At 41.4% G+C, this 19101-nt stretch overlaps 1 protein-coding gene across 17 annotated transcripts in view; it reads left to right on the forward strand.

The window, feature by feature from the left end:
- The window catches only part of GREB1L (GREB1 like retinoic acid receptor coactivator), a 143050-nt gene that overhangs the window by 113409 nt on the left and 10540 nt on the right, over nt 1-19101 (forward strand). For all 17 annotated transcript variants that reach the window (XM_065053298.1, XM_065053296.1, XM_065053295.1 and 14 more), the window contains 11 exons: nt 619-799; nt 2102-2294; nt 3688-3821; nt 4510-4849; nt 9083-9198; nt 9573-9817; nt 10852-11417; nt 12019-12121; nt 15675-15830; nt 16036-16175; nt 18698-18859. In XM_065053298.1, the coding sequence (XP_064909370.1) occupies nt 619-799; nt 2102-2294; nt 3688-3821; nt 4510-4849; nt 9083-9198; nt 9573-9817; nt 10852-11417; nt 12019-12121; nt 15675-15830; nt 16036-16175; nt 18698-18859 (2336 nt within the window). The remainder of the gene's footprint in view (nt 1-618; nt 800-2101; nt 2295-3687; nt 3822-4509; nt 4850-9082; nt 9199-9572; nt 9818-10851; nt 11418-12018; nt 12122-15674; nt 15831-16035; nt 16176-18697; nt 18860-19101) is intronic.

Raw genomic sequence — 19101 nt, forward strand, 5'->3', positions numbered from 1 at the left:
GATTCAGTCTCTCACTAGGCCTCAGTTCACAGGGACGACTAGCAAGGTCCTCTCCTAATGTCGGCCATAAGGAAAAAAGGGAAGAGATCCTTGTGATCTCCCACTTTTATATGAAGTGTTCACGCGAGTGGAATGTTACACACCGTTGGTCAGTTTCTTGGTCACTTGTTTCTGGTTGCCTCTCTTGCGAGATGTCCATCCGTGCTTATCAATAAGTTTACATTCCATTGCTAGGTTTACCAAAACATGTATCTGGTTCTCCAGGGAAATGCAGCTAATATGAAGCTTTAGCTGACAGGCAAATTCACTAAAAGAGAAACTTGTTTTTAACAAAACCAGGACATATGTAAAATTATTATTTTTTTAAAGTTATGATCTTTGCAAAGGAAGGGTCAGCATAACTTTTTCTGACTCAAGCAGGATTAATATATTAGCTAAATGTGGGCAAGTTTTCTGTTCCCATTATAAGAGAAAATGCATTCAGTTAATCATCTTTACTAGGGCATATCAGTGATTTGGGTAAGTCCTGGTGTTGGCAGACAAGTGGCATCCTGCTGTTGACACTTCATTTTTGTATATACTCAAAGGAAAAGATTTTTGTTGTGTTCTTTCTGACAGGTGTCCTTGTGGATTTGGGCCTAGAAGACAATGGCACAGCATATCAGAGAGCCGAGAAATATGTGGTTCGGCTGGACAATGAAATTCAAACAAAATTTGAAGTTTTCATGAGACGAGTGAAGCAGAATCCCTATACACTGTTTGTGCTGGTTCATGACAATGCCCACGTGGATTTAACAAGGTAGCTGCTTCAGCCTACTGAAGGAAAACCATCCTCTTCCAGTCTCTTTCAGTCAGGCTTTTCAAAAGACGTAACCATCTTAGACACCCAGTGCTTTCTCGAGGCCTAAAGCATCAGAAATCTTCCTTTTTGCTTGCCCGTGTTATTTGTTAACTAATCCTGATTCAGTTGAAGATAGGTGAGACTAGTTTCAGATTTTTGGATCACTAACAAGACTGTTTCTAGGTATAAGTGCTGTGGTACTGAAGTCTAGGAAAAAGGGCTGAATTTTGCCACTACCTTTGTTCCTCTTTTCTTTTTTCTGTTCTGCCCTTTTTTCTCTACTTAACCCGAATCTCTCCCATGTTCACAAGCTACTCATGTTTTAATTCATGTTTTTATCCTTGATGATGGTATTGTTTTTGATATAAGAATGCTTACAGACATTTAACTCTTTGCATCATCTGAAAAATGCCCTAGCTACTGTGAGAAGAGTATTTAAAAACATCTGTGTTGGATTTGGCCAGCATTAGGTCTGACTACAACAACACATACACATGTGTGCAGAAACATTTCCTCACACTGAATCACAACATTATTATGGAAAAAGAAAAAAGTAACTAAAGCTAATTATTCTGCTCTTGTACCCTGAGCAAACTGAGGAGAAGAATCTTAATGTGATTTAGACACAGTGCGTAAGGCTGTGGGATTCATTTGAATATCAGAGTTATAATAAACAAAATACTTTACTTGAAGGACAGCTGGAAATAGATAAAAGCAACATTCTTCCTGCCTTATCCCCACAATCACATTTTTGTTACTGTCTTTGCTGCACACTGAATTTGGAATTCCCAAATATCCTGGAGGCAAATATAATTCCAAGAGCTGAAAAGCAGGATATCAGGACACTCTCAAGTTCCCTAGTCTTTTAGAAATATGTTGTTTCAGGCTGGAAAATCCACTGGATTTTGTAAAATTGTAAATTGCTATATCCTAACCTTACAGTGTTTCTTGGTGAGAGATTTCATCATCTTTGGCCTATTTTTGTTTCCTCCATGCAATGCTTTTCTAAATGAGCACACTAATTCACCTTTTCACTGTCAGCAGATTTTGGTCCTTTATTTAGTTTTTCCCTCCCCTGTTGCCCGAGTCTACCCGTGGAGAACACTCAGATGGTTTTTGACATCTTTCACCCTTCCAAAAAGATTTTTCAGCTGTGATTCTCAGTGCCATGATCATTTGGAGATTTTTCTTTAGGAACAGAGTAAGCCATCGAATCTCAGGATGTCAGTAAGGCAATTCTTTGCATTCTTATTTCTGCAGTGCCATTTCAAGTTCCCTGTCACATGGTGAGCCTAGTCATGGTCTGGCTGATAGAGTTATTAATTGCAGGGAGGTCCTTGAAGCATTCAACCTCCTTGTTCTTCAGGTCAGCTCTTTTCCTTATGCCTTGCAAACGCAGCAGTCCAGGATCAGCTCTAGCAATGAGGTACATTGGATACAATTTGACACTATGGTAAGTGTTTAATTGTTAATTTTAACTGTGAATGTTAATGTGGACCTCACACCTAGCAGATGTCTGTTAAAGAAAATTGCTACAAGGGAGCTCTATCTATGCTGGAGGTTGTTCTCTTTGGCTCCAGATATGTAGCCTCAGGATGCTGATGGTGTGGGTAGTACTGATATTTTAGGCCCAGGAATTGCACATTTTTCTTTGTCCAGTTGTGCAATATGAGAAAGTACTTTCTACACACTGGTCAGACAAACCTCTCTAGATGTGCCATAAAGCTCTGGAGCTGGCTTTCCATTTTCAAGCAGTCTGACTTTTGACTGTAAGTCGTATGTCGCACAGCCTGTCAAACCTGTTCATTACTTCTCTGGTTCTAATAAAAGTTATGTGCTAGGTTAACAAGTTACAGTGTAGTAGGCGCTGTCATGATGCAGAGAAGACGTGGGAAAGGTCCGTTTGACATTCTGTGCCATTAGCTTTTTTTCACCATTTCAGCCGGATTCTGAGGTTTTGGCTAAACCTGCTTTAGAAATATCCTTTTCTCCTATTCCTTGTTTGGTAAATTTATATCAAGTTTGACTTTACAGTGTTGAGTGGACCATTTGTGTCTGTAAAGTGTGTTAAAGTCATAGCTGTAAAAAAGAGTTAAGAGTCAAATGAAGTAGTGGAAATGGAGTGAATTAATATTCAAAGTTTGCTTTTTGGTTGATTGTTAATATAAGCCAATGTAGTGACCTTCTGTAAAATGGTCTAGACAATTTTTTGTTTCCCAAAAGTAAAAAATCAACAACTTTCAGTCTTCCGATTAAAAAAATGACCCACAAAAAATGGGGAGACTGAATGTGATTAATTGCATTCCTAGTGATTACCAGTGATGTAAATGCAGTGGAGACCATGCTGTCCTTCCAGCAAAGGCCTTGTGAGGCAGCAAATATTCTGCCTTTCTGATTGCTGTCTGCAGATTTACATTCCAGCGAAGAAAAGATTGGTTTCTGATTGCCATTAGAGATGCGTAGAATCTAACAATCAAGAAGAATTTTGGAAATTAATAATCCTTCTGTTTTCAGGTTCTGCTTTAAATAGAAATGAAATAACAGTTGTCAGTAGATATAAAGCCAGAGATAGAGAGTCAGAAATTAATCAGCAGGATTCTAGAAACCCCCTGCAATCACAAGTAGGAGATGTATTGAAATGTTTGCAGGGACCTATGTCTTTCTTTCCTAGCTGTAGACTAGTTAAGTAAAAAACAGTTTACATTTTACTGTATTCTTTGAAACAAACAAATAACATCGCTGAGGGAGAATGAATGAAAAGAAAGGACACTATTATCGGAAAATACTTTCGAAATTAAAATTGATTCCAGTTTTCCTTATGTTTTTGCTATCTTTGTATGGAGCAGGATGACACAGCAAATGAAGACAAGTTGTACTTTGGTTTGAATGAATACAGCAAATCCCTCCAGTGGGGAGTCACAAGTCCCCTTTTGAGATGTGATGAAACCTTTGAAAAAATGGTCAACACGCTTTTAGAAAGGTAAATAGGGAGCTTGGGGTTCTGCTTGATTGGTATCTTAAGGATACCTTGAGTAGAATTTGATTTTTATTTTTTTTTAAACAGTTTGCTTGTGAATTCATATCTGTTTTCACTGCATATAGCTGTAATGAGAGAAACATGTGCTATGCAAGTTAAAAGGCAAAATGGAAGTTCAGATTTGGCTCAGAGCCAGCTTTTCCTGTTGGTCAGTCTGACTTTCTGGTGAGAAGTTGAGAGATGTGAAATTATGAAGTTACTTCTCTCACAAACCACTCGAAGCACCAGTGGTCCTCCAAGGGCATAGAAGAAAAAGCTTATGGACAGCGAAGTAGTTATTAGCCTGTGCCATTAAAGTGAAACACATCCGAGAGGATCTGTATCTCCATCAAGCTGAAGATCTTTAGCTGAAATTCTGGCCCAAATGAAGGTAACAGTAATTCATAATTCCAGTTGCTTGAGCACATGACTTAGCTCTTCATCTTCTGCATTTGGACTGTTATATACATTTCTTTAAAACGTAGGTAGGTTTTGTGCAAAATCACTGTCCATGAAAATCAAAGGCTTTGTTCTTTGAGCACTACAGAAAAAAACATGGGTAGTGCTTTACCATATGGTCCTGTTTTTTTGCTAATATTCAGACATTGCTGTGACTTTGCATGTGCTAACACAGAACCATATCTCTTCAAAGGTACCCCCGGCTGCACAGCATGGTGATCCGCTGCTACCTCCTCATTCAGCAGTATTCCCAAGCTCTGATGGCTCTCACAACCATGGCCTCCCTAAGGGATCACAGCACACCCGAAACACTCAGCATCATGGATGACCTTATCACTTCTCCAGGAAAGGATAAGAATGGCTGTGGCCACATGCTTGTCATTAGGGTGCCATCTGTGCAGCTGGCCATGCTGGCCAAGGAGAGGTTACAAGAAGTAAGAGACAAGTTAGGTCTGCAGTATCGTTTTGAAATCCTCCTTGGGAATCCTGCCTCAGAGCTTACTGTCGCGAAACACTTTGTGACACGGTTGAAGGTTAGCAGAAACTAAATCTTTCTTTGTATGCCTATTGTAGTCATCAGGCAGTTGTACACATTTTACGTTCATTTTCTCATGCTTATAAGTTAATTATTCGATAGGAAAAGGGTGCATGTTCTCTGTCTGTCTCCATGAAAGTCTACTGTACTTCTGGTGAACATAAATTACTTAGAAACTTGGAAGAAAACAGAATTGTTATTGGCCCATGAAGTCAAACTTTGGATCTTATCTCCCTTGATAAAGCTGAATAAGAGCACGATCAGATAGATTTTGTCTCTGAATCTCAGAAAGCAGACCTCAGCTCGCCTTAGGCAAACTAATTCTTTCCACCAACTTATCTGTCTGTCCAGTGTATCTGTTGTCTGCTCTGTCCATCCATCTTCTGCCCTTCTGATAACTGGTAAAGTATTCTGTTTGTCACAGACTTCTTTTCTTAAACCACTGCACGCTGAAAGCCTCTTCTGCACAGCATACAGGCACCAAGCTAAACTTTTGCATGGATTTATAAGAGCATGGTTCAGCCAGCCAAACTTGCTTCTTGAATTAACCTCACTACATTAAACAAAGAGAAACAGATTGCCTGCCTTGGGTACCAGCCTGAAAGTAATTCTGGTTATCTGTCCTGATCCTTGCTCTAAGCCTCACAGAGATATTCATTTCCTGTTTCTACTGTGAGTTATACAACACATTCAAAACCACATGGAAAAGGAATTAATTGTGTGAGCCTTTCTCAAACAGTTTGCCTACAAAGAAAAGCAGATAAAATGTCCTTTAAAGAAGCTACCACCTCTGCTTCTCCAACCTTTTCTGCAGCAAGAGAGGGAAGAGAGGAAAGTAGTAGTCGTGAAGGAGAAAACAACATGTGAGATAGTAATTCTGTGCTGCTGTGGGGTTTTTTTGGCTAGACATTCGTTCCAACCTTAAATCATTCTGGATTATGAATCCCATGGGGGCTTCTTTATGGCCCTTTGCCGTAAAGGGTTGCAGCCCTTACACATTGTTGGAGCAGCCTGTGAGACCTTGAGTGCAGATCAGGATTGAGTGTGAAGCTGTTGCAGGAGAGTATGTAGCCGTTTATCTGGAATAGAGGAATTTTGATCAGGCAGAGAATGAAAAAGCTTATTTTTCTTATTGTTCTCCCCTACAACATAAGAAACGTTTTTGGAGTAAACAAAGGTAGAATTCTGGACTTGTTTCTTTCCTTGCAGTTGACTAGAAAAAACCCACTCAATTCTCAAACGTGCATCAGAAGGGAGTGAGGAGGGGAGTTCATTTGCCCAAAGATAAGCCTGTGTTGTCTTCTTAGGTGGGTTATCCCAGTGGTGCTCCAGAACAATGAAGCTTGCCTGTGAGTCTTGTGCTGGGCAGCTGTACCTGCCAGTCTGGTGCCAGAGATAACATGGGGTATCTGAAATGGTGTGGGCATATGTTTCTGCAACTGGTTCCCATTATAAAATTCATCAGCCATGCTACCATTGAGTCTAGTTTATTGCAAACAATTTTGATTTAATCTCTCTGCTGCTTGGCTTTTCTCCTGATCTTATATCGAAATCTGAGGCTGGAGGACTAGAGCAAGTGAGGAACTGATCAAAATGCTGGTCCCACGAATAACTGCTGTTGATTGCAGGGAAGATTAGAGTTCATCCTGGCCTTTTTCAGGGGCAGGGAGGGAAAATTTATGGCTGTTGTGACCCCAAATGAAAAGTTTGACTTAATTTAGCCTCTCCCTAAGCAGAGCGTGTGGTGCTGTAGCGGGGCAGGGGCTGGCAGCTGCCTCTGCAGTGCTGGTGGCTGGACCATTCCCCTCCCTGTCACACCAGCCTTCTGGCCAGCCAGACAGGTCAGTCCTCTCCATCAGGGAGCCAGGCTTCAAGGGGGATGGTACACCCAGAGGTACAGAATGAAAGAAGAAATAGAAAATAATTTAAATAAATGGTTTTAGCAGGGCCTGTTGTTATAAGACAAGGGGTAATTGTTTTAAGCTGAAGGAGGGGAGATTCAGGCTAGACATGAGGAAGAAATTTTTTGAAATGGGGTGGTGAAACACTGGCCCAGGTTGCCCAGAGAGGCGGTAGATGCCCCATCCCTGGAGACATTCCAGGCCAGGCTGGACAGGGCTCTGAGCAACCTGATCAAGTTGAAGATGTCCCTGCTCATTGCAGGGGGTTGGACTGGATGCCCTTTGAAGGTCCCTTCCAACCTAAATTATTCTGTGATTCTGTTGATCAGGCATGGTGTCATGGCATACCCTCTAAGTGTAACAAGAGTCAAACCTCTCGGGACGCATTCAGACGTGAGAAGCCCAGAGGGATAGCTCTTTGCCCCTTCTGAATAAGATGGTCAAGAAGTACATCTTCTGTACGCAAGTTAATGGCTTAAAGCATCAGACACTCAGGATTCTTTTTAAGTCCTTAGGATAGTGCAAAGAAAATGAGCTTTGTATTTGTCTTCCCCTATTTAATTTTCTAGCCATGCACTTTCACAGAAACTTCTGTCACTGGAGAGGCAGGATAACACACAGCCAGACTAACCCTGCTGAGCCAGAAAATCTCTCTCTGGGAGGGTACTGGGGAAAGAGAACAGAGCCATAGCAGAAAAGGGGAATATTACTTCAAATCATGCTCTTCTGAAGCTAAGAACAAAATAATCATAGGGTTTTTTTGGTGGAGGTTTTCAAAAGGACAAATGGCATGCTGAGTCACTGGTCCAGCAGTGAGTCCTCCTTTTCGATCCCCTTCACCAGTCAGAGGAGATTACTTACAAAATATGACTTTTCTGGGAAGGAGGAAGGGTAACGAGAGAACAGGTCAACGATACAGGTTGACACTAGAAGAACTAAGAGAGAATTCAAGATAGGGTTCTTCTAAAAGCTTTGTGGAAAGCATACCTTGCAAGAAGTCTTGTTTTGTCAAGAGAGTTGTGTCTTGTCTTGCACATCTGTGCTGAGAAGAATAATATCTATATATGTATTATTTTTAATGAGCAGTTTGAGTGGTTGAGCTTGCTGTCATGACTCAATAAAGTACATTTTGTGCCTCAGCTAGATGAGAGTCTTCTCCAGAACTGATGTTGTCTGTTATTAATAAGACAGAAGGAAAACCTTTCTCCAACAGGGTGATATGCTGTTGCTCAAATACTTGGTGATTCTGTAACTATAAGGGCTTAACTTCTTTAGTGTCTGATCAGTGTGGAAATGTGAAGTCTCTGCTGATCCCCCATCTTGACTGGTCAGTGTTCTAAGAGGCCATGTTGTCAGTTTTCCTGGTGGTATCTGTAACGTATTGACAGGAATCATAGTCATTTTAGTTGGAAAACACCTTTAAGCCCACCTCCAAACCATGTCCCTAAGAACCTATGAGCCTGCATTTTTGCATTTCAGCTTTGCAGTGTTTGTAGAGATAGAACGGCTGCTTTCCTTTCGAAGTGAGAGGCTCTGAGTCTTTCAGCTTTACTTCCTTTTAACAGCTGCTGTAGGGTGCTCAGACAGATTTGACCAGATACTGCCTGTATCATCTGGAAGTCTGGGCACCGTGCAACACAGCAAGAAAGGTGGTGTTGCTCAAGATAGAGCAATATTTTCAGGAGGTTGCATCCAATGCAGAGAACACAAATGGGCTCAGCCAGGTTCAGTAAGCTCTGCTGAACCAAGGGGGCTGAAGGGCTTTAGGACATGGAACTGATGCCACCAGCCTTTCCAGTGTTAAGGGAAAATGGTACAGTTTTGTGGTCTTGGACCTTAGTAGGCTGTAGGCAAGGAGTCCTTTCTTTTGGGATTACCTCCTGTGAAAGGGAATATTTTTTCTTTCATATGATCTTTCATTAAATAGAATAATTAAGCAAATACTTGAGGATCATAGAATCACTTTTGTACTCCGCTGGAAGGTTTCTTTGGCTTTACGTTAATTTCAAATAACTTCCATCTGTGCCAGCTTCAAATCGAAGGCATGAACTGCATTTTTCTCTGACAGGCCACACTAATACCACACCAAGTGTATGTGTCCAGCACTGAGTAACATATGCTATGCATCCTTTTTCTGTGCATTGAATGCTTGGCTAACACTTTGCTACCAGAAAAAAATGCATGCCTGTACCTAAGGTCTCTTTCCTGTTGGCTGTGGGGTAAAGCAAACTCGCTGTACAAAGAAAAAGTAGGAACTGGAAAAAAAGAAACAACAGGTGAAGGTTTAGAAGGTGTCATTTAAATGTGACTGGAAGTTTCTCTGTTCACAGGCTTGGAGGGGAAACGAGCAGGATGACTGGATCCCTCGCACCTATCAGGATTTGGAAGGCCTACCTTGCATTGTTATTCTAACTGGCAAGGACCCACTAGGAGAAACTTTCCCCAGGTGCTGTCATTGCTCTTGCAATATGGCTGTTGTCTAACATGTTTAGATAAGCTGGGGGGCTGATAAGTGGTTTGATACCATCTGGCTATTTTTCACACACGTGAAAAAAAAGTATTTTAGACTTTGTTTGGGAACAGTTTAAAATTTTGGAAGGTGTGGTTTGTGAAAAGTAAAGCTACTGTATTGCGTGGGTCAAGGAATGTCTGTGCAAAGTACCAAGGAGAATAGCTGATGGGCTGGGTATTTTAAAATTATTTTATATTTACTGGCTAATAAAATTGTTCATGAATATTTAATAAGCAATTAAAGATAGGGAGCGTTCTTCAAAGTCAGAGAAAACAAAGCTTTCTTTTTTCTTGGGTTGGGTATTCTAGGTCGTTGAAATATTGTGACCTTCGACTAATTGACTCAAGCTACTTAACTCGGACTGCATTAGAGCAAGAAGTAGGCCTGGCGTGCTGCTACGTCTCGAAGGAGGCGATTCGAGGTCCTATTGTAGCTCTTGACCTTAGCGAGAAGGAGCACGAGAAGGCTAATGGGAGTGAGAACGACTCCGATGAGCTGTTGATAGACTTGGACCGACCCCAGAGCAATAGCAGCGCTGTCACTGGAACCTCAGGTCAGTTACTCTGCTGTTGTTCTGAGAAAGAAGTGTTCATTCCTGCGTCATTGGGATTTGAATGCAAACACTGGGATGTTTAGTCAAATGTGGGTTGCTTAGCTGTGTTGTGCTGCAAGCTGGGCAACGAAATGTTGGTAGCAGATTCTTTCCACAGTGAGCAATTTTCCTGTGTACAGCTAAAAGAGGATGGTGTTGCAGTGGGAGGATGGTATGTCATAGCTAACTGTCCCTTGTGAATTTTATTTTTAAACTTACATTTCACATTTGTTGCTTATTTAATCTGGCAGATCCTGAAAAATATCTTAAAAATCAGAGTAGAAATAGATAGTATAAAATTTTAGGAAAAGAAAAGTTTTCTGTGACTGTGAGGGGTAGATCTTTGCCTCCTTGCCAACAGCAACGGAATGGCAGGGTCTTCCCCTACCTCTTCAGGTGTCTATGGAGCATCATCTCCCACCAGGCCTTCCCTTCCTTGCATTCCTCAGACACTTCTGGATCCCTCCCTTTTTTACCCTGTGAGTCTGAGGGAATGAGACAGCTGAACTGGACCTTTACTGTACACCAGATCTTCCCATACACCAACTAAACTTGACTGGTATGGAGGAGGTAGCATATCCCAGTTCACATTAAGGCTGCAGTGAAATGAATGCTCTGTTGCCCATAGGAAGGAGTGTCAAATTGATCTACTTATACGGTGGTGTCTTATACTTGAATTTCCAAATCCCAGGTGGGGAATGGTAGCTAATATACAGACCTTAGCAGTCATTAGGGGCTGGGACACTCGTGTTTGGATTCTGAACCTGAACAGAAGGGGGCTGTTGCCTCTAGAGCAAGAGGAACAAATAGGTGTCAATGATTTATTTTAAAATGGCAAAACACTGACCTAAGCCACATGATGAGCTCGCCCAGCAGCACTCATTGAACAAAGTATTTGAAGGTTAAGATTGTCCCATAGATGAAGTGAGTTAATGATTTCTTTACATTTTTTTGTCGGCCAGTATCTCTTCATTGCCTATTCTTTGTTTCCCCAGGTTCCCTGGCAGACAATGGTGTGAGCTCCTCGAGTGCTGCAGACAAGTCTCAGAAGCAAGCACCATCACTGAACTTTCAGACTGTGGCTCACAGCTCAGTTGATGAGGGAACTTACCCCAGTTTCACAGCCGGAGAGACCCTGAAACAAGAATGCGACTCCCTGGGTAACCAGATGGCGAGCAGCACCACTTCAAAACTATCATCATCGCTATCTTCGGTCTCTCAGACATTTCGGTGGCCTGCCCATTCAGCCAAAGACAGCAAGTCCCTCCGTGCCGCTCTGCCACGCATTGTCATCCTGTCAAAAGCTGCCTACTGCCTCCTGAGCTCGCAAAAGAGTGGGAATTTGCCTTCCTCCTCTTCCCTCCTTCCTCACGCTGATGTGTCTTGGCTGAGCTCTCTGAGGCCTCTGCTTCACAAGGACATGAGCAGCGAGGAGCAGTCTCTCTACTACCGGCAGTGGACAACGGCCCGGCAGCACCACGCGGACTTCAGCAATCAGGGTGAGACGTCTGGCACGAGGAGTTTTCACCCCAGGCGGCTGCTTTTGACAGGACCACCGCAAGTAAGAGAACAGTTCCTTCCTCTTGCCTTACTAGCAGGATGAGAGGACCTATGACAAGGACTGGGGATCGTACTGCAAAGGGCCCCTGAAGGGCTGCACGCAGCGTTGTATTTTGAGGTCAAAAATCAGTCAAATTTTAAGGTTAAGTCCATGCTGGAAGGGGTAAGGAGAGGAAGGATGATGCTGCGTGTCATGTTGTAGCCTAAATAATAGAATTGTAGAGTTGTTTGTGTTGGAAAAGGCCTTGAAGATCATCAAGTCCAAGTGTTAACCCAACACTGCCAAGTCCACCACTAAACCATGTCCTGAAGCACCACAATGAAATATGTGTGGATGGCACTGGGCATACAACTGCTGTGAGCGTATCAGTGGAGAAGCTGCCAGTCTCCCTGCCTACAAAAGCAATAGAGGCTGTGGGCCAGGTTTTGCTCACAGATCAATTTTGTAATACTATTCGGCACAATGGGGAATATTTTGTCATGTTATATTTTCATGCAGAGTTAGAATGGGATAAAGCCAAAGGCGTTTATATGAAACATATCCATCCCTCCTTCATATGAGTCTGAGTTGGGGTTTGGATTTTTTTCTGTCTCTGGCTCAGGTGGGAAAGACTGGCTCATACTTGCAGTTCCTGAGGATTCTGTTCCGCATGCTGATCCGCTTGCTGGAAGTAGATGTGTACGATGAAGAAGAGATTAATACCAGTAAGTATTTAGTATTCATTCTTAATATGCATATAAAGAGCCTCTGTTATGTGTTATTCAGCAGTGACAAATTTTTAGGGTCATGGAAAGACTAGAAATTACACTTATCACTTGTCCTGTCCATTTGTGTATAGCTAAACTTACTCTAGGTGTCTGCATATATTTAAATATAGAGGGATAAAAATTTAAATTTCATACTGGGCTCAGCTGAGAACTATTAATTGTATTTTGGATTGATACATTTGGATAGCACTAAAATGAAAGTGAACACAAACTGTAAATGGGCAACATCTGTCAATGTTATGTCTCCTTGCTAGTTTTTAAGCACTTGCTGCTTCTAAGCAGACAAGACGTTTCAGAACATTTTGTTTCTGGACAAAACAGCTCTATTATTTATGCTTCAGTATAAGTTAGATACCAGACTGTCTTCTGTCTGCAGTTCTTATGCTGAGGAAAAATGGGAGAGGGAGCCTCTTTGGATTTGCACTCGTGTGTCAGATCTCACAGATCCATTAACTGCTGTGGCAGCACTTTGCCTTGAGATGCACAAACCCTTTTAGAAAAAAGTCCTCTTCAGGATGGTCTGTACATAACTCTGTGGTTTTCCAATGAAAATAACTCTGTGATGCGTAAATCTCATGACTGTTAAACTTGCATCCTGAAAATGTAGTTGTTGTGAAACCTTTGAGGGGATTAACTTCTCTATCTGCTCAGAAAGTGCTATTAAATTAAAAAAAAATCCATTGATTTGAAGCTTTTGGGGGCTGTGATTCTCTCATTATTTGAACTAAAATACCCCAGAAATGTAGGATGAAGTATCAAAACGTAAGAGAAGTTCTGCATCATGCCATCTGGCCTATTGTAATGACAGCAACATGTCACACCCCTGCCAGGAATGTGTGAAGCTCCAGCAGAAGAGCAGTTTGGGTTTGTTTGGGGTTTTTGATTGTGGCTGTTTTGCTCCCACTCCTTCTATTGGAATGCTTTTCCAGAGCCCCAGTGCTCTGATGATTGAAAATATTTTGTTCTCCAACCCAAATTTGTTCCTGTCCCAATTATCAACCTTCTCTTTGGGACCAAAGAAAATATTAATTTTAAATTAAAATACTCTTTCTCTTCTTTGATGTTTGTTTCTATGGTGTAGTCAGGCAACAATCTTACCCCCTCTCAGCATTTATGTGTGTCGCCTGGATCTTCTTACAGGATCCTCACAAGTGACAGGCTCTTTATTCTGCTTATCGGTTCAGCAGCTCTTGCCTGCACATTTATTTTCAGTTTATCGTTCTGTTACATGGGCGACCAGAACAGAATGTGTATTCTGCAGCATGTTTAACCAGCCCAGCATACAACAGCCCGTGTATTCCCCTGCCCCCACAAAAAGGCCTATAACTGATGAACTCTGTGATTGTATTGACCTTTCCCATTCTCCCACTTCACTGGCACTGATACATCACTTGTTCCTTTGCAACTTGGTCATTTCCAACCAAAGTGCTCCCAACCTGCTACAGAAATACTTGTTATTAGTCTTTGATTGTACATGTGACTTGTACTTTTTCTGTTAAATATCATCCATCATTGTGAGCACTGAGTTCTTTCTGGATGATCTTCTATTCCTTCTCCATACTGACAATGACTCTTAGAATGTGCCACCAGCAAACTTAAGCCAACTCTTTTTTTTGAGTTGATGACATCAGTGAAAATATTAAGCAAGATGCCCCTCTACTGATCTTTTAATGTCATTGATAGTCTCCATCTACCTTAATGCTTACAATGTTACATGCTGCTGTCTTCTGTTTAATCAACTTTTTCAATTTACACACCATTCACTGTCTCCATTTTCTTCAGATGTATTAATAATTTGGCACATAGTATCATATCAAATACTAAAGTCCAAAAGAATAACATGCGTTGCATATCCTTTGTTCAGAGAAATAGATATATCATAGCTGTATAATGAAAGTAACAGATTTCTTTGGTAAACCCATGTTGCATTTTATTACATTTTTCATTTACTTCAACATCTTTAATTATTTCCTTCACCCTCCCCAAGTTTTGAATATTACCAAGGTCAAAATAATGAACCTAGAGCTCTATAGGCTACTGTGTCTCCTCTTAAATGGTGATAATATATGTGCTATGGTTACATGGAAATCAGTGTTTTGCCTCATTTCATATGCCTTTTCTTTTAGAAAACTGGCACGGAGATCATTCTTTCTCTAGTTAGAGTGTGTATCAAGATTTTAGAGTTTAGTTTCCACCTTGGCTTATAGTGAACTTTTTATTCCCTTGAAAATGTAACCGTCAAAGTAAAAAGAAAATGAAAAAAAAGGTGAGGTGATATAGCGAAGAAAATATTGTTTTATGCACTTTTCTGAGGTCTACCTCAGCTTGACATCTGGCAAAGCTTATTTTATCTCACACTTGTTGACTTTTAAGACAAAACTTCATCCACTGGTGAGCTTTTGCCATTCCTCATGGACTTTGTTCCTATCATCCTTTTTGATGTGGTGCCTCTGAAGGCCCTTCTGGTGTTTTTATTTTGCTTGAAGTGCTGGTTACTGGTTATTTGGCAACCAAGAAGTCCAAGTCTCATTCATAGGCAACTCCCTGGTTTTCTCTGGCTGGCTGGCGTACAGAGGGAACTTTCTCAGGATTCGTCTGTATGGACAAACTAACAACCCTTTCCTTCACTGGCAGCGTGTGTTCCTTTGAGCCTGATGCGGTGCCAGTGAGGTTGGTGGCCTCTCGCCTGCTGCTGGCTCATGTCCTGTCGGGTCAGGCTGCGTAGGGCGGGCATGTGCTTGTCTGTAGACCCAATGTTTGTTTCACCTGAATTTGCTTTTCTAAAATCAGTAACCTCAGTTATGTGCCTACTTTTGTGTGTTTTGCCATCTCATTTTGAACAGAATTGACTCATGTTCAAGCTGCAGTCCAGGGTTTTTTTCTTTGGCACTTTCTAATGTTCCCATTACATACAGTTGATTTTCTACTTCAGACTTATCTCTCTTGGATCAAAGTAAGTAAGTTCCAGTTGATCCTTGCTGGCCACATCCCGTTCTCTAACAGATATGTGTCTTTTACTGCTTTTGTCATGTACCACCAGCTACTAGTTCATAACTTTATACAGCCTCTTTCTCCTTGCTTTCATCCTTCTCCTTTTGGGTACTTTTGCTTCTTGTTTACCCAGTGCTCCTTACTCCACCGCAGGGAGGCCTGAGACTACACCTGCATCTTCTGCACAGATAGGACCGTTCATTTGAGAATTTTGTGCTTAAACCGGAGTGAATTATACCTGAGCATCTTGATGAGGAGCAGAGCAGATACATATGAGCCTCTTTTGCTTGCACACAGTTTCGAGGGAACTGCCATTTCTTTGAAGTGGCTTTGTGTGGATTATAATTTCAATTTTGGTAATATTATGATGTTCAAGGATTTCTGTGTGTGTGTGTGTGTGCACCTGTGTGAGTTCCCATGCAATTATAAATCAGCAAACATCACATAAACACCATTCAGTGGGTATCTGATACTGCTTACCTGAGCTATATTTTTGCAGATCATTCAGAAAACAGTGAAGTTACTCAGTCTAGCAATGACCACTGGCCAGACATTGAGATCTTCAGCAAAATGTCTTTTGACCTGAGTGTACATGACCCCAAGTACAGAACTATAAGTCCTGTATACACGGAACAACTCTCAAGAGTAAAACAAGGTAAGTAAAAGTTTTTAGGAATATTTTCTAACAAAGAACCAGTTTTTATGGGTTCAGATGAACACAGGAGTTCACAAGAGCCATTGGTCTCCGAAATGATATGGAAGAAACCAATTTGTGTGTTCTTTACAATTGATACCAGAATCACAGTCTATGTCTTTTTAACACTCATAAAAGTTTTGTTATTTCTTTTCTTTGTGCACAGAAACAAACAAAGAAACAAAATCAGAGGAACCTAAGAAAAGGGAGACTGTGTCCATGATGCTGACCAAATATGCAGCTTACAACACATTCCATCACTGTGAGCAGTGCCACCAGTATATGGACATCAATCCCACCACGCAGGTTGGTGTCAAGGTCTAAGGGTAAACCGCATCCTTGATTTTTTTGGTGGTTTCTCCAGGAGTTCCTCTCTGGTCTGAGGACTCAAGCTTTCACCTTCCCTGAGATGGAATTAATTCTTCCATTCTCAGGGGAGATACTGAGCTACAGATGCTGAAGCATCAGCCGTGTCTGCTGCATTCTATGTGAGCAGAGTTCTCCTCTCCAGCTGCCCCTGACAAAGGGGGAATATTATGACTATTTGCCTCAAGCCAAAGTGTCTCTCAACCTGGCCAGAGGGTTTGCAGCATCTCATGGGAGATAACTATAAAATTGAGAGGGTTGCTTGTCTTACCTAAATGGCAGCCATCCACACCTGGGATGGGAGACTGGAAGGCTCCTTCTTCTCGTTGTATGTAACTGCACATACTTCTCCACAGTAGCTTAAGAGTCACTGGACAAAAATGAGTATTTTTATCTGCTTAGTTAAAAACCTGTTGACCTGTAAAACAAATAGTTATGCTTGCAGGAGACTGGCAGTAAGATTATTCATGGTTAGTAGCTCAGATGTTATTTTTTCACCACCACCAGTTTACTTGGAAGTTTCTTATCTCAAATCATTCTTTCCTTGCTTATTCATCTTTCCCAACAGCTTGCTATTAGGCTAACACAGCATAGACACACTGACCTGGAAACACAGAATCATAGAATGTTAGGGGTTGGAAGGGACCTCAAAAGATCATCCAGTCCAATCCCCCTGCTGGAGCAGGAACACCGAGATGAGGTTACAACGTACAGTGTGGATTACTATGGAGCAGCACTGGCAGCTCTCATGCTCATTGCTCATGGACACAAGCAAGCCCAAAGGACACCTGTTGTTCCATCCACTATCTTTGGGCATGTGGTCAAACATAATGACTAGTAATAAATGTAAACACGTACCTGTATGGGCAAGTGCAAGTTGTGTATACAGAATTATGATAATTGAATTCAGAGAAACTACACATCAAAAAGGGGAGTCGCTGGATAGCAGGCATTACGGAGGGAGATTCTTCAATGCTTTAAAAGAACCTAAATAAAACCACTTTCTTTTTTCATCTTTATTTAGGCTAATTATTTAAATTCTTTAGTAAAGAATATAGAAAGATGACTGCTAAGAGTAAATGATTTGACTTTGTGTGAAGTCAGATGCTTCTGTAGGATGAAGTCTTGTCAGATACTGTGCTGGTTTGACTGAAAGTGAGTTAATTTTCTCCATGCAGTCAGAGACTTTTATTTTTCGTAGCTAGCACGGTTGTTGTTTGGATTTAGTTTGAGAACAAAAAGATAACACCCCAGGACAGAATTAATGTGTTTTTCCAAATATTTTTCAAGTGTCTTTGAGTTGGAACAAAAAGAATTCAAGAGCTTGTTGTTGTATTAGTTGTTGTCTGGGAGCCAAGGTCTTTCTGAGCTCTGCCCGCAGGTGTGAGGCATGGAGGAAGTGGGCCAGAGCTTGACTGACATCCAGACTGGTCAATAAGAGTATTCCAACCCATTAGTGTCATGCTTCATACTTAAGGAGAGTTGGATTTTCTGGCTAGGAGAACAGAGACGGAGACCTGGTCTATTTTGGTGGAATTCTGTTTGGGAGTTACTTTAGTTCAGTCTTTTACCATCCTGCAGTTTTGCAGAGGCCTCTCGGCCTTCCTGCGTTTTTAATCTCTTCTCTCTCTGGGATCAGCTGTTCGGGACCAGGCTGCTCTCTCTGCCCAGGACTGGCTGCTTGGTGTGCATTGAGTAGCTTTTATTTTTTATTCTATTTTCTGGTTTAGATGTATTATGTTTTTATTTTATTAAACTGTATTTATCTCAGTCCATGAGCTTCTCCCTTCCCTTTCGATTCTTTCCCCTATTTGCGAGTGGGGGTGAGTGAGTGGTTATCATGGTTGTGATCACCAGCTCGCGTTAAACCATGACAAATAGGTAGGTGCTTTGTATACACCTACACAGTTCAGCAATCACCATGCAAACTTAAGCTAACGCAGAGTCTTTACAGCCTTGTAAATGCCACCGTCTGCATCAGTTCCCTGGCTGCATAGCACACTATTGCCCCAGGAAAAATACCCAACTGAGCTGCTGCTGAGGGGCCTGAAGGGCAGCACATTCTGCTATGGAGGTGCACTCGTGTGCTGCACTGCTCCTTGAATCTTCTGGAAAAAATTATTTGGACAGTTTATTTCACGGTATACATATTTTTTTCACTTCTCTTTGTAAATATTGATAAATAATTTCCAGCTTGAATGGTCTTCAGAAGAGTCCGCTTGGGCCAAAGATCATTACTTGTACCAAAAGCCAATTGTTTTAATAGCAAGGCAAGTTACACAGCCAAGTAATGTGGCTTATGGTAGAGAAAAATGAGAATATAATGGAGTTACTGAAAGAGGATGTTTTGGATGTTCTTCTCTGGTGCATTCCAGTATCATGACTGCAAGAGCAGGTTGCCATCTACTCCTTATGGGTTACCCACTTGCAAATCTTTCTTCCACTTTTTTCATTGTGTACAGATATCTGACTCCACTCTGCATGCATTCACCTTTTCATCCTCAATGCTGGGAGAAGAGGTTCAACTGCATTTTATAATTCCCAAGTCCAAAGAGAATCATTTTGTCTTCAGCAAGCAGGGAAAACATCTAGAAAGCATGCGTCTCCCGCTCGTCTCTGACAAGGTGTGTGTGCTGCTTTTATCAATCTGTTAACTACGAATGCTGAATCCCATCAAGGTGACGTATGTTTGCAAATCAACAGTGGTTGACTGGGTATTTGCTCTCTGTTTTCTTCTTGGTTTAAAGTTCTTTGCAGGGTTTCTGCCTGACTGTCTTTAGACTGAAGGTTTTTGTTTCGAGAATCATCCCTTTTTGCATTCCTAGTTTCCAGTTCATATACGTCACAATGATCAGTAATTTGAAAA

The sequence above is a fragment of the Columba livia genome, chromosome 2 (genome assembly GCF_036013475.1).
Source record: "Columba livia isolate bColLiv1 breed racing homer chromosome 2, bColLiv1.pat.W.v2, whole genome shotgun sequence".
NCBI lineage: Eukaryota > Metazoa > Chordata > Aves > Columbiformes > Columbidae > Columba > Columba livia.